Raw genomic sequence first — 15,863 nt, 5'->3', positions numbered from 1 at the left:
CCTCAGATTTGTAAAAGGCCTGCAGATTTAAAAAATATATTCATTCAACTCTAGTTAACAGGAGGATCAGAATGCGTTTTTGTGGGGTTTTTTTTTGCTTCTTTCATTTATATTAAGAGAAATGATGGTGATGATATCCTGAAAGCTTTTAATGTTACCTTAAAGGTACTTGTTAAATACCCACTATATGCTGCACACATTTCATATATAAGAGAATACATGCTGGTGATTTTCTTGTCACAGACGTGTTCAGATATTGACTGAAATATGCCATGGGGCAGGATGTCTGAAATAAACTCCAGTCCAATGTGGTTATCTGGACCAGACGACTATGAAATCTCTTCTAACTTACATGGGAAGGAATGGGAAGAGGTAGAATCAGGCCTTGCTTCCTACCTTTATTCATTTGTTTTAGCTAAACTGAATTAAAGCTACATGACTGAAGGATACTGGCCTTTCCCTGTCCTCCATGGCCGCCATTTGAGTGGTCTTTGCTAATTTTTGTTGAATTGTTTGAAGGTGTTTCTTTTAAGCCTATTGCCTCTTTCATTTATTTATTTTTATTTAGAAAATTTTAATTTTATTATGGTAAAAACACTTAACATAAAGCTTTACCGTCTTAACCATTCTTAAGAGTACATACAGTTCACTAATGTTAAGTATATTCACACTGCTGTGCCACAGACCTCCAGAGCTTTTTCATCTTCCCAAACTGAAAATCTCTGCCCATTGAACAACTCCCTGCTTCCTCCTCCCCACTGGCCCCTGGCAGCCAGCCTTCCTTCCGTCTCTGAATTGACTGCTTTAGACACCTTACATAAGTGGGCTCATACAGCGATTGTCTTTTTGTGACTGGCTTCTTGGAGCGTAATGTCCTCCAGGTTTGCTCCTGTCGTAGTGTGTGACTCACCCCTTTTATTTCAAACTTCAACAGCTGCTCTCATGTTCCATGTATTCCAGCTGTGGTTTAGAAACTGCTTGAGGAGAAGACTCACCAAATTCAGGCTGCAGAGAAAAATTACACCTTGAACTCCATCAGTTAAATACTAACATGTTGCCTCCAGGAGGGAAGTGAGAGGTTGTTGACTGATTTGTTCATTTCAAAGCATCTAGAAGTACCTGTGTTTATATATTATAGTTTAAAAGTCTATATAGGTCATGTTAATGGCAAAGAAGGACTAATAGCAAATAACTCTATTAAATTTCAATTTGAATTTATCTCTGGTTTATTAACAAGTTCTACCTTTGGTAGCTGAAAATTAATCAACAAATAAAAGTTAATTTTTCAGGGCACCCATTTTTCACCAGAGATAGCTCTCTTAGCAAACATTTGAGTATGTTAATACCATCAACAAAGCATAATATCAAATAATTATTCCTTTTCATTAATATCGTAAAAGAAATATAAATTAAAAATTTGTGGAAATTATGCTCTTCTGAATATTTAGTTGTAGAATAATAAGAATTAACTTAATGTTATCCTCATCAAATTATGTAATTTGATGTGAGGTTCATTAGTTTTCTTTCTCTTTAATTAAAGTTCTTGGTTAATCTCTGATATTCTTATCTCTTGTTACAAATCATATAATCTGCAGCCCAGCAGCATGGGAACGCTTTGAAAGTGAAACACTCCTATTTCTTTCTTATGAAATATTTCAAAGGTTGCTTTGCTACATTCTTTTCTTGCATTAGTCCTAGACTAGTTATTTATTTCTAACACTAAATGTGTAATAAGAAAAACAAATTACAGCTATTTCTCAGTTAGATCATGTGGCTTCATTATTTTTTTGTTTGAGCTTTCAGAACATCAGATACTACAATGACATGTAAATGAAAAATACCTGTTCAAAAACCAAATAGAAATGACTTGAAGAGTATTTATTTTTCTGGCTTGTCCACACCTTATTTGTCTTTATTAAGGTCAATAGCTGGGAGAACTGTATATAGTCAATATTGTAGGTATATATACACACATATACCAGGATAAATTTTTATTAATACTAGCTAAGAATTTAATCGGACTTACTAATTTCATCAGTGAAATAGCTAGTGTCAAAGCGGGGAAGAAAAAACATAATTGACAAACTATTCATATTTATAAAGGAAATGGAAAAATGAAAGTCTATCTCATGTGATAGGAGAAAATTACTCTTACTGGTATTGTTTTGCCCATAAGAACTTCTGTCTTGTCTCAGTGAAGCATGGAGCAGTCACTGAAATAACATTTGTATGTCGTTTCAGGACGATGATGATGATCCTTTCATGAACACTAGTTCTTTAAGAAGAAACAGAAGATAATTATTTAATGGCACTTTGTAGTTTTCAAGATTCAGGAAAAATCAAAACATTGCAGGCTAAGAGTTTACTGTAGAAGAATTTAAAGTATTGCTGTTAACTGAAGAATCTGAAAGAGACTTACTTAACAGAGAGAGAATGTATAAGAATTTCTGGTTCTGAGCACCATTTCCTGAGGATGGCTCCATTACTTACTTGAGGACATCCCAGCTCAAGGACATATAACTTGGCTGTGGTTTTTCTCATTTTTATATCTGGTTATTAATGTTACGTGGTGATGCTCTATAACATTTAGACTGTTACTTTCCTGACATATATTAGTGTATATTTTAGAGCTTTGCTTAAATATTAATCTTGAATAGTGATTAAAATCAATGTGCCATTGTACATTTCTGCTTCACAAAGACTGCATCAGTATTTTAATGTACTTTAGCCACAGTTGAGAAACAGAGCTTATAAAACTTAATCTCTTTATAATTTTAATAATTTCTAAGGATTCTCTATTTGCTGAAGATAAAACACTCCCTGTGAAACTGTGCCTAATCTCACTGTTTGTTAGTGAGTATGTGTTCTCTTTCTAATGGTTGTGATAGCATTAGCCATGGAGACTGAGATGATTAAGATGTACCTTATATTTTGAGTAATTGGATATGTTTGTATAAAAAAATAAAACAGATGATCAGAATTATTGACTTTTTAATATTTATTTGTAAAAGATTATGTTCCAGTGGATGGTGGTTATTTTCTCCATTCTTCATTCTTCATGATTCTCCCTGTATCTCTCTCATCTGTTTCTAGGAAGAAAAGAAAGCCTTAAAAGGCCCCTGAGAGTATTCCTTCTTTTCACCTGGGAAACAGCTGTATTTAAAGACTGCTCATGGAAGGTATAGGTCTTGGCAGTGCAGTAGTCTGGCATTTCCTCACGTGCAGAAACAAACACTTGACTGGGCAGTATTCATGTTTATTGGCATAGGCATACCTGAAATATGTCAGATTATGAAAGAACATTTGCATAGTGGCTGCCTTTATACTATACCTCTGAAATGACCTAAGTCAAGAATTGTGATGTAACATTGTAATGAGTTTCTTTAAAAATATTTTCTGTACCTAACTTGAGCATAAGGATTATTTTAGCAGGCAGCATTAACTCAATGGAAGAAGGCATTGTCCTGTGAAATGTTCTCAGGCACCTCTGCGCACCTTTAACGTTCCCAGTGTCTGAATGAAGCAGAGGTGAAGGAAGGAACAAGAGTTGCCCTGCACGAGGGAATGGAAGCCAGTGTGGGTGGCGGTCTCTGGGTGGTGCCGCCCCTGCACAGGGCAGCATCAGGTCCTGGCTGTTCACACCTGCCACTGAGGTACATGTGCCTGGGTGAGTGTCATAGTGAGGGAGGTGGCTGCTGAGGCGTCCTGACAGGTTCCTGAGAAAAATGAATAAGGCTTTCTCCCTTTCTAAAATTGTGCTCTACACTATGAAAGAGGCACTACGTGTGATGCAGTTAGCTCCTAGGAAAAGTGATTCCACAGCTGAAAGGTGAAATTCCCTTGAACTAGTCATTTTGTCACTAGTGTGTCACTTACTGGAAATATGGAAAATAAAACATGAAAAAAAATCATTTGGAAGAATATCGTTGCACAGTTAAGTGTGCCATATTATTCTTGGTATTCTGTATCGATGTAGTGCAGTCGAGGGGTTTGGGACAGTTTCAGACATGTTAGCATGGGTGTGTAGAGGTGATTCTGGATGATTGTGGAGAGCCAGCTGTTGCCATTGAAGGCTGAGAGCAGCAATGAAAACATCCTGAGGAGAAAATCTTTCTGTCATTTACCAGAGAACATACCTCTTTCTCATCTTTTGTTCCCTATCATAAAAAACAATAGTGCATTCACAAGGTAATGGACACATTGCAGTTGTAGGAAAAATAAGTGGTGGAAAATTCAAGCATGTAGGCATGTAACTTTTCATTTGGGCACATATACCTTTTCTAAACCTTTAAAATTGCAAAATACAGTGACAGAAAAGTCACATGGTTTAACAAATAATTACGAAGTGAGCACTCATGGCATCTCTGCCACTCAGGATGTAGACTGTCCCAAGTGCCTGGAAGCCTGCTGAGTGAGTTCTCTCTTTTGAGGAACTGCCTGCCTTGACTGTAATTGAGAAGCTCTCTTTTTTTGCCACAAGGTGGTGCTTCCACCATTAGATGGCAGATAGGATGATGCAACTGCAAGTCTACAATTAAGTTAGTGTAGTTTTGCAGTAAATTTGGAACCTATGCAATAATACTCTCCCTATGCAGTAATACCAAAATTAGCCTTCTAATCTTATATGTACATTGTTTTACCTATGTCACCTGGCTCTGCCTGTTACTAAGGGAATTGCCAATTTCATAAATTTTACATATAAAAAAGTTCAAGAAGAAACTTTTATGCTTTAATAAACAAAGAGAAAAACCCTTTATTAGAAACACTGAATTAAAAAGTCTCCCATTGAGCCCTGGCTGGCTGGTTCAGTTGGTTGGAGTGTTGTCTCTTATACCAAGGGTTGTGGGGTTTCATTCCCCATCAGGGCAAATACCTAGGTTGTGGGTTTGATTCCTGGTCTGGGCTCATGCAGGAGGCAAATGATCGATGTTTCTCTCTCTTGTTACTCCTCTCTCTGAAAGTCAAAGTATATCCTTGGGTGAAGATTTTAAAAAAATTCTCCCATTGTAAAATTTTACTGTTGAAATGTACTGTTTAAAAATATCTTTCCCCCAGTATAATCTGATGTCCTTTTTTATATCTATTATATATTCTTAGTATTTTGTGTTTTCTTGTAAAGCTAACTACTATTAAGATTATTATAAAAGTTTTATAGAATAAAGACTTGTTTTTTTGAGTCCAAAGAGCTTCCATGTTCTTGAATAAAAAATGTCCACATTTCAGCATATGCTTACCTCATTCCCTTTTAATATTTTTGAACTTAATGTTTATTAGCTAGATCTGAAAACACTAGAATTTTAGTTTGATCTCTGTGAGCCAGTTCCAGTGCTCACAGATTGCCATGCACATTTGTGTATCTTTACCATGACTGATCACTAACTCTGATTTTAATTGTTGTAAGGGCAACCCATATTCTCAAAGTTCAGACATTGAAAGATGTATCAAAACATGTGTCCTCTCCCCTGAAATCCTCTTCCCTCTCAACAGTTAGGTACATATTTCTCCAATTACTATTCTCTGAATGACTACTAACAAAAATTATTGAATAAGAACCCCAAATTGTATAGTCAAATATTTTAGTTCCCATATCAAGGCATATATGTTCACCTTCATATTTATCTTGACATTCTGAGTGTTCCACATCTATTTTTTTCCTTTTTTTTTTTATCTTTCAAAGACAAAATTTTAACCCACATTTCTCACACTGTATTTCATCAGGTTGCCACTCTTAAGACACTACAAAACCCTACACTATTCTCCAGTCTGAAAGGCAGACACATATTGAGATTTTGAAGGCATTTACACAAAAGTAGTTAAACTACAATGCTTTTACCACCTGCAAATATGACATACAAATGGACATTTATGAGTTTCTGGAAACAGCAAGCATAGAGAAATATTTATTTACCTTTTACCAGAATTCGCCAATTTTTAACATTCTGACATTTAAAAAATTCTTTGTGTGTATGGTACATACACATATTTATATACACATTTAACTTTTTTCAACCTTTTGAGGGAAGTTTCCAAAGGGCAGTTAATGCTTTTATCCCTTTATACTGAAGCATATATTCCCTAGGAATAAGGATTATGTCTTAAATAGCAACAGTATAGTTACCAATTTCGGGAACTTTAATACTGATTTAGCAGTTTATAGTCCATAGTCCAGTCTTTTCAGTTGTCTCAATAATTTCCTTACACAGCATGTTTTTCTTTGTAGTCTAAAATTTAATTCTATTTTTTGAATTTGTGGAACATTACCGTGCTTCCAGAAATCTAAACCATTCAAAATGTGTACTCAAATCTTAGCTCCCTTCTCTATCCTTTTCACTCCTTTCTGCTCCATTGGTCTGTCTCTCCATTCACCGGTAGCACGGGTTCAAACACGGAGGCTGTGGAATGTGTTTTAGTGTCTGATAGGGCTAATCACCCCTCATAGTCTTTTATTTTCCATGTTTGCCATAGTTTTTCAGTTTCAGTGTTTCAGTGTTCTTCTGTGTTTGTTTTTCCAAATGAACTGCACTGTCAGTTTCCTAGTTCCAGCAGCTGCACGACCTCTTTCCTGGGACTTTATGTCTGACATCCATGGTGCAGCCTGTATCTGTAGTTTGGACTTTCGTTGCTTCTCATAACTTACACTCCCACCAGGGATACAGGCGTGTCCTAGGTGCTCCCTGTCCTTGCAATACTTGGTATTGTCAGTCTTTTTTTTTTTATTGTGGCTTTAATTTTCATTTCTCTGATGATTGATGATGAGGAACATTCAAATGTTTTGGGGAATTTTGAATCCCTTTCTGATACGTGTTCACCTTGTGCCCATTTTTAAATAGGTTGTCTGCCTTCTTAAACTTGATTCCAGGAGTTATATATATTATTTAGGTGATATTCATATATTTTAAAATTCCTGCATTAGATATATGTATTGCAAAATCTTCTCCAGTCTGTATCTGGCCTTTTCCTTCTATAAATGGTATCTTGTAGAACAGAAGTTCTTAATTTTAATGAAGTCCATTGTATCAATGGTTAATGTTTTGTGACCTGTTTGAGAAAACTATTTTCTGTCCTAAGATCAAAGAAATTCTGTTATCTTCCAGAAGCTTATGTGATCATCTTTCACATTTTGCTCTGCAGTCCAGCTGGGAATCGATTTCTATGTGTGGTGTGGGAGAGGCACTTTGTTTCACTTGCACCAGCAGTGTTTGGTAAAGTGACTGTCTTTTCCCCCTGCTTTGCAAAGATATCTTTTTCTTCAGAGCTTTGAGGGAATTTGTTGAGAGCTGCTCTCATATATCCAAAGAGTGCGGAGCTTTTCTCTATCATTGGCAGGTGTCACAGGTGGTCCCTTTATTGCCACTACATAGTAGGCCAGACTCCAACGACCACAATAGCCACGAGCAACAATGGAATCACCATTATCACCTGGCAAGGTGCTGCTTTTTTGTCCACCATAGTCACACGCCGGGTTTCAGTGTGAAGTTTTTCATCTGTGTTTTCCACCAAGTGGGCGAACTCATCAATCATTTCATTCTGTTCACGAAGCTCCTTCTTTACCTCTTGCCCCATTTGCTTTTAGCAATTTAAGATAGAAGAAAGGGCATCAAATCCTGTGTACCTGGATGGCTTTCTGCTGCTGTTGCCTGATTTCTTCAAAGCTCAAGCCTCTGGTCTCCTCTAGCTCCTCAAAGAGCCAAGGGTTGGATAGGCCTCGCTCAGCCCTTCCTGTCTTCAGGATGGGCCTCACTTGTATTTTCACCATTTCTTTCACACTGGTTTCATTGTTGAATTTTCTCAGCAGTCTCTTGTGCAATTTGGCAGGTAGAACCATAAGCAGAGAAGCCTGGGCTCCAGCGGAGGTGGGGGGAGTGGACCGCAGTCATGTGAGGAGAGACTGGGGCTGGTGGCTCCAGGGAGGGCGCCGAAGGGACAGCTGCCAGGGTCCCTGTGCTGAGTCCCTCTCCCTCACTGCAGTTGCCATCTTTCTTGCAAAACATCTTAATTACTTATCAAGAGACCACTTTATACAGATCTGTTTTTGAACTTTTTTATTATCTTCTATTGCTTTATTTGGAATTAATTATTTAGGTTTATAATGAGCCTTTTTATCTAGTATAACAAGTCTTCCTTTTTAATTTTTCTTCCAAGGGTATCTTGATAATTCTTGGCTCTCTAATTATATATAATTATATATACTGCTGTGACCTAATACATGGTTTTAACAAAAATAAGTGCTTTGTTTCATTTTGATTGTAATTCTTAACTATGGTCAATTGCAGTTGATTTAATTTAAAACTGATCTAATTCCCAGGCTTGACTAGACATTTTCTTTGATAGCCAAGAAACCGATTTTGGTGATTTATTGATAGACATTCTGACAGGTGTGATGGGATATCTCATTGTGGTTTTAATTTACATTTCTCTGATGATTGGTGACACTGGCCATCTGTCCTCTTTGGAGAAATGTCTATTCAGGTCCTCTGCCCATTTTTTAATTGGTGTGGTTGTTTGTTTTTGATGTGAAGTTGTATGAATTCTGCATAAATTTTGGATATTAACATCTTATCAGATGTATCAGTGGCAAATACCTTCTTCCATTCAGTAAGTTGTCTTTTTGCTTTGTTGATGGTTTACTTTGCAGTGAAAAATTATTTAAGTTTGATACAGTCCCATTTGTTTATTTTTTCTTCTGTTTCCCTTACTCAAGAGATATTTCAAGAAAAAAAATTACTAAGAACAATGCCAGAGAATTTATTTTCTATGTTTTCTTCTGTGTTTCAGGTCTTACATTAAAGTGTTTAATCCATTTTGAGTTTGTTTTTACATATGGTAAGAGAAAGTGGTCTAGTTTCATTTTTATGCATGTATGTGTTCAGTTTTCCAACCTAATTTATTAAACAAGTACAGGCAAGGATGTGGAGAACAGAAATCTCATTCACTGTTGGTGGGATTGCAAATTGGTGCAGCCACTATGGAAAGCAGTATGGAGATTCCTCAGAAAATTAAAAATAGTACTACCTTAGGACCCAGCAATTTTATCCAAAGAAATTCAGAACGCTAATTTGAAAAGATATATGCACCCCTGTGTTCATTGCTGTGTTATTTATGATAGCTAAGATATGGAAGGAACCTAAGTGCTCATGATTGGACAACTAGATAAAGATGTGGTACATATGCACGATGGAATATCACTCGGTCATAAAAAAGAATGAAATCTTACCATTTGTGACAATATGGACCTAGAGGATATTATGCTAAGGGAAATTATTGGGAAAGACAAATACCATGTGATTTCACTTTATGTGGAATCTAAAGAACAAAATAAAACAGAAACAGACTCATAAATACAGAGTACAAACTGATGGTTTCCAGATGACAGTGGGGTTGGGGACTGTGTGAAAAAGGTAAAGAGATTAAGAAGTATAAGTTGGTCAATACAAAATAGTCACAGGGTTGTAAAGTACAGCATAGGAAATACAGTCAATACTATTCTAATAACTGTGGTACCAGGTAGGGTACTTGACTTATTGAGGTAATCACTTTGTAAATGATAATTTTCTAACTACTGTGTTGTACACCTGAAACTAATGGAAAATAATATTGAATATAAAGCGTAATTGAAAAAAAAGAAACATTTTGGTTGCTAGAACTAAAGCTTGCTCTATGAGATTGGGAAGATGCCCTCTCTTTGCTAGACTCTGTTTTGTGCCTGAGATGCGTGTCTCCTTTACTTGGCTTTAATGTTCCTCAGCACATTTGTGACAAAGCTCCATCAAGAAAAGGTAATGATGTTTCTTGTGCCCCCACCTTCCTTTCCTTAGACCTATTTAAAGTGCATGGTGTCTTTTTCCCTGCTTTATTGGGAACTTGCCTACATTTACAAAACTTTCAACCCAAATGTTCTTCCAGTTCTGATTCTCACTACCCAACCCTCCCTGCCTCTCCACCTACCACTCCCCTTCCATCTTCACTTCCAGCTCCCTGACACAGCCATTTCCTTGTATCTGTAGGGTCCCTTCTTATCAAATGCAGCTGATGCTGTGAAGGGAAAGGACTGAGGAAAGGAGAAAAATGAAGGAGGCAATTGTTTATTGAATTTCTATTCCATGCCAGGCTAAGGTATGTACAACTATGCTATCATTATTTAATTCTCAGGACAACACTATAAGCCAAACGTTATTATTTTTTGTATCAGTAAGGCTTAAGTATAAAATCACACAGCAATAAATGGTAGAGCTGATATTGAAATCTAATTCTATCTGAATCCAAACCTCAGTCTTTTCTTATCACCATACTGTCTCCCATAACTGAGGCATGTCCTGACTTAACAAAACACGCCTCTGAACAGGGACCATACATGGATGGAGGGCCATGTCCAAGGTAGAGTGTGAGCTGGGTCTAAAGCTGGTGACTGGCCCAGGCAGGGTGAACCCAGGAGGAGCGCTTTCTTTTGGAGAGAAACATTTCAGAGGACTGCAAGGATTCAACTTAAACAATGAGTGGTAAATGTGAGTGACCTGTTGATCAAGTACTTGAGGATACTGAAAATTTTAATGGCTTCCAATCGGTTTAGATTAAATCTATAATAGATGGTAGACTGAGAATAAACTTTCACTGGGATTCTTAGGACTGATTTAGTAAGTTTAATATTTAATCCACCAAAAGTCTGTTTAATAGTGACTTCCCAAATCACTATTAAATATTTCTATTTTTCCCCCAAATCACATTTATTAGTTTTCTTCTGATTATAAAAAAAAGATGGGAAACCCCAAAATACTACACAACATAAAGAAAAGAATATATGTAATATATAAGATATACATATGTATGTATATGTATTTGTGAATATAGCTACTATGTTCCTTTATGATAAATTATTACATGTGAACTTTTTGCACAGAGTTGGTCATATTTAAAGACTTGGTAAAACTGACAAATTGCCTTGTCGTACAGCCAAAGGACATGAGTTAGAAAATGACAGGTGGGAAATGCAAACAGCTAATAAGCCTTAGACTTTATTAGTAATTAAATTAACTTAAATGCCATACCATCTTTAACTGTCAAAATAGAATTCTTTCATTCATTCGATACTGAGTGCCTGCTATGTACCAGACACTAAGCAAAATGCCAAAAAAAAACCCCCCAAAACCCAAAATAGACGTAACCTCACAGAACTTTTAGTCTGAAAGAACTATACCATTTATTAAACTCTATTTGCTTGCCAGGATTGTACTAAGCCCTTCATAAACATTATTATATTTTAACTACCACAAAATCCTACATGGTACGTATTCTTACTAAGGTAGGAAGCAGTGCTCCGAAACTGACTAGCACAAGTCACATGGCTATCCTGGCTGAGGACTGAAGCCCAGCTCGGCTGACTCCTCAATTATCTCACCATTGGCTTCTGGGTGATGAGTTGTAAACCCCAAAAGTCATTGAAAGGAGCCTTTTATAATGTAGGTCAAAATATCAAATAAATAACTAGGTGTGGTTTAGAGTGCAGTGAAAGAGGTGCTTTTGTGTTGTGGGGGGCAGTATAAATAGATATATCCTTTCTGCAAGCAATCTGGCAAAATATCATGAGCCCTAAAACATTTTCATCTCATTTACCTGGAATTCTATTTTTAGACTCTGCCCTAGGGAGAGAATCAGAAATGTGTTCAAAGATTTATGTACAACTGACTGGTTAAAAAATAGAGTATATGTAATATGCTCTATATCACATACATAATGTACTCTATATTTTTATCAAGTTAAATGATATGATTATACAATGTCTGAAATTTTCTTCAAAATAACCTGGGCTAAGGGACGGAAAATGGATTGGAGCTGAAGGATGTACATGGGTACACGTGACTTTATTATACTGTATTTCCATATAAAACTAAAAATATTTATGTAAAAATGTGATTTTATCAAGCATTTATTATAGTGAAAAATATGTTGTGCTATGGTATTCCATGAGACAAGTATATGCAGCCACTAAGCTGAAACTTTTCGTAAAAGTTTCATGGACAGTTTAGAGAAAAATTTAGTAACATGGAACAATGCTCTCAGAATAATGTAAGCAAGACACAAAACTGGTAACAGCTCACTTAAATTATGTAAAAAGACTTAAAGGAAACACACCAAAATGTTAATAGCAGGATTTTGAGGGTTTTTATTATTTTGATCCTTTGTGTTATTTTACAAATACCATTTATACTTAGGAAAAAAAGTGGCTTACAATGAATGCATCTTTACCTGTAACAGGTCCCTTATTATAGTCACTGTCAGAGGTGGGTCACTGTCCTGATCAGCCAACTGAGCTGACGTAATCTGGGTGACAATTTTTGATTAGATACTAGGAGGTTATTGGCAGAGAGAAAATGAAACTGCTAGCTTTGTAAATTTATACCCTATACTCCTGCCACAGGATGCAGCCAGGTGTGTTTATTGGAGATATTTCCGTTGTCGAGGAGTGATGGGCAATTAATAGCTCCACTTTAGTTATGAGTGTTTGGAATTTTTGTCTTAAAAAGACTTCAGTAGTTAAGTTTACATGCATTAAATATTTCGTAAGAGCCTGCTCTGTGCCAGGCACCATGCTAGGCTTGATTTAACAGATGAAAAGAGCAGACTGCCTGCACTCCAGGGAGCTGGTCTAATGGGAGAGGCGGATGTCGGTCCTTGTTAGGTGGTGCGGAAAAGAACGACTGTGGTGCAGGTCAGCTCAGGATGAACCCGGCAGGCCCAGCGGGGGTCCACGGCCTTGTCAGAAGTTACTTGCTGCTGAGATCTTTTATTTAGCTATTAAATTTGTAGGTATACTATAAATGGTGCAGTCGTTTTTCTCACACAATTTAGATTTTATTACTTTGCCCCTAATTTCAGGTTTTTATGACATCCTTAATGGTATTTTTTCCAGTTTTAACTTCACTGTTTTAATATCATGAAATGCAAGTACAAAACATTGTATAAATATACTTTTTAGTACATGGAGATATAATAATACATTTGTGTTTTTACCAAACTCTACAGTAGCCACTGTATTAATAGCTTTCCATGGGTGGGGATTTTTCACTATTCCCATGAGATTTTATTGTGAATAAAAAAGCTCACAAGTCTTTTCAACCATTGCAGATTTATATGTATCTTAATATTTCTCTTCAGCTGCTTTAGAGAACTACTAAGAAATACAAATTCACCTTAGTCAAGAATTTCAAGTTTTGAGTAATTTTCTCATTTCCTGTTGGCTGAAATCTCCCTTATGGTGGCATTGCAAAAGCACTCTGTTCTTACAGGGGGTAAGAAGACATATTGTTTCAATAGCCCTCTTAAGGTTTGGAAAGGCAGATGACCATTTCTTGAAAAGTACAGAATATTATAATAAGTAGTTATTGGCTATGCAGTAATTCATGAAACTCCATTTATATGAGACAAATAACTATAACAGAGGACCATAAAGCCCCACATATATTAAAGAAAACAAGTTTGCAAATATTAAACTGACTTTTCTCTAAACTGGCTTAACCACATCAAGTGAGAGGAGAGTAACATCAGACAATACAAAAAAAAACAAACTGCTAAAGTGTCCAGAATTCACCCTCCATAGTGCACGTCAGACTTCAGCTGTTTCAGCTAAGACTTTTGTTCTGACAAACAAAAAAAAGAAATGGCAAAAGCAGCATTTACTTTGTTGGAAATGAAAAAAAAAAAACACTGCTAATTCCATGAAGTATTTGAAACTAATTTTGTTTTTATAAATAAATTAAAGGTATTTATCTTTTTAAAAAGGTTTTGATTATCATTCTTACTGTTAAAAATCATTAAAAGTTATGTCAACCTTTAAGGATAAACTTTGGAGTATTTAAGAGGACATGATTGGAAAACTGAACCACATTTTGATTAATTGCCTGTATTATGCTTTGTTCTTGGTAGGATCATCTTTGTTTCTTCTCTCTATGTCCCAGTTATAAACCTGGCCATAATGACTTTGGTGGTAGCAAAGTGATCCCCCCAAAAGTCAAGGTCTTTCTCAAGAGAATCAAGATTCTCTGTGGCAGTTGATAAATTATTTTCCAACAATGCCTGAGCTTCATCAATATCCTAGTCAAGCATTGCATTAGCCCCCAACCACAGACACACTTTATTGGTAGGAGGAGCTGAAGCTTTGCAATACAGGCTACTTGCCATTAAGAATCTGGACTCCAGTGAATTGGTGGACTCATCTTCCACATGTATTTTAGAAGTTCTAAAGTCAGCCTAATTTCATGAATCTGACCTTTCAGCCTCCTTTTCTTTTGAGCAAGGTTGAGTTCCATAAATTTATACTCCGGTACTGCTCATCCAGCTTCTTTAATACTGTATCCACAGTCTCATTCCCAGGCTGTATCATAAAGGAACTCATGTCTTCCACAGTTGTGGCCTCAGGAATCCCTAGGTGGAGCCACTGAGGTCTCTGCAGCCACTTCTGAGCCACAACCATCTTTTGTGGCTGCCATCCTGGAGAAGCCAACATGTGACTGCTTAGTGGTATTATTTTTTTGAACAGTCTGGTTGGTCAAGATCTGACATTCACTTTCAGATCCTGCTTGTTTCCCTCATTGTGTATTTTTTTTCCTTAGAGAGGTATGATTACCATATTTCAAACACAACAGACTTCCTCTGTTCCATTGCCTGCAAACTGAAATCCCAACTGTAATTGCTAGAATTTGTCTTTATCAGAGCATGAACTTTATAACATAGAAGCAATATAAAATTAACATGAGAATAGACAGCTCATCTTTTTTGGTGCTCAAAACCAATGGCCTCAAGTGGTTATTTAAAAAAAAAACCTTATTAAAGCATTTTTCAAAACAGTATAAGGTTGATGAGTGCTATTGCTTACATCCTGCGAAAGTGGGTTGCAGATCCAGTGATGCTTTTTAGAAATAATTTGTAGCAAAATTTTCACTTGGCATTGTTAAAAAAACCATTAATCATTCCTTCCTCAACAAAATTCAGTATTAATCAAGCAGCTTAAATACCATGCTTAATTATCCTCTTTTTCTGGGGATCTGATTTGAAACAAGGCACACAGCAGAACTAAAGGAGAAGAAAAATAGCTCAATAGCAATTAAGAATATAGAATTAGAACTGTTGCTAAGAATTATGACTTAACCTGTAGGATTTAAGAAAATCTTGAAACACAAATTTCATGGTTCCACCCATCAGAGGATCTGTATCATCTTCTCTTTGTCCCATGAGAGAGCTCATGAAAAAAAATCCTCATTTTAAGTGTTTAATGGGGAACAGAGCCAGAAAATATAGTTTTCACAGAAAGTAGGTTTTACATTGAATTGAGAAGATGGAAGTTTATATAATTTTAAATGATTAAAATTTAGATATATCTCAGGAAACTATTAGAGAGAAAAAGGAGTATTCTGAATTATACTTGTATCCCGGGTTGTCTGAATCCAGGTGCACTGTCTCTGCCGCTATACTGCCATCTCCCCTGCATGACAACTCTGTGAGGCTCTGGGAGATAACAGTAGGTGTAAGAGCGTCCCTGGCCTGGAAGAGCTGACCGTTTAGTTGGCAACACTAAAGATAAGTCACAAATAGCATACAACAAGGAACACCAGGGAACAATCACATGTTATGGAAGCACTTTTAAATGAATAGATTTGGGGACACTGACCCTACTTGTTCTGGGGTTGTGAGGTCAAGGGCATGAGAAGTCCTTACAACACTTGAGCTGGGTCCTAAAGAATGAAGGAGAGTTTTTCTGGCCCTGGGGGTGGGAGAAAGGATGGTTCAAGACAGTTCTAGAACGTCTTCAAATACATCATGAAGTTGGTGGGCTGTGGGATGACCCCAAGATTTTAACCATGGTGAATAAGAGA

At 36.5% G+C, this 15,863-nt stretch overlaps 1 protein-coding gene and 1 pseudogene across 6 annotated transcripts in view; one reads left to right on the top strand and one right to left on the bottom strand.

Annotated features, from left to right (window-relative positions):
- The window catches only part of MRE11 (MRE11 homolog, double strand break repair nuclease), a 79,786-nt gene extending 72,560 nt beyond the window's left edge, over window positions 1–7,226 (top strand). For all 6 annotated transcript variants that reach the window (XM_036028645.1, XM_028516307.2, XM_036028647.1 and 3 more), the window contains exon 20: window positions 2,242–7,226. In XM_036028645.1, coding sequence (XP_035884538.1) covers window positions 2,242–2,298 — 57 coding nt within the window. In that variant the 3' untranslated portion in view covers window positions 2,299–7,226. The remainder of the gene's footprint in view (window positions 1–2,241) is intronic.
- A 6,514-nt stretch (window positions 7,227–13,740) lies between these two features.
- LOC118501220 lies at window positions 13,741–15,561 on the bottom strand (annotated as a pseudogene).
- Window positions 15,562–15,863: the final 302 nt, after the last annotated feature.

Source organism: Phyllostomus discolor, chromosome 6 (assembly GCF_004126475.2).
Source record: "Phyllostomus discolor isolate MPI-MPIP mPhyDis1 chromosome 6, mPhyDis1.pri.v3, whole genome shotgun sequence".
In the NCBI taxonomy this organism is placed as follows: domain Eukaryota; kingdom Metazoa; phylum Chordata; class Mammalia; order Chiroptera; family Phyllostomidae; genus Phyllostomus; species Phyllostomus discolor.
This window is presented reverse-complemented; position numbering and strand designations above follow the sequence as displayed.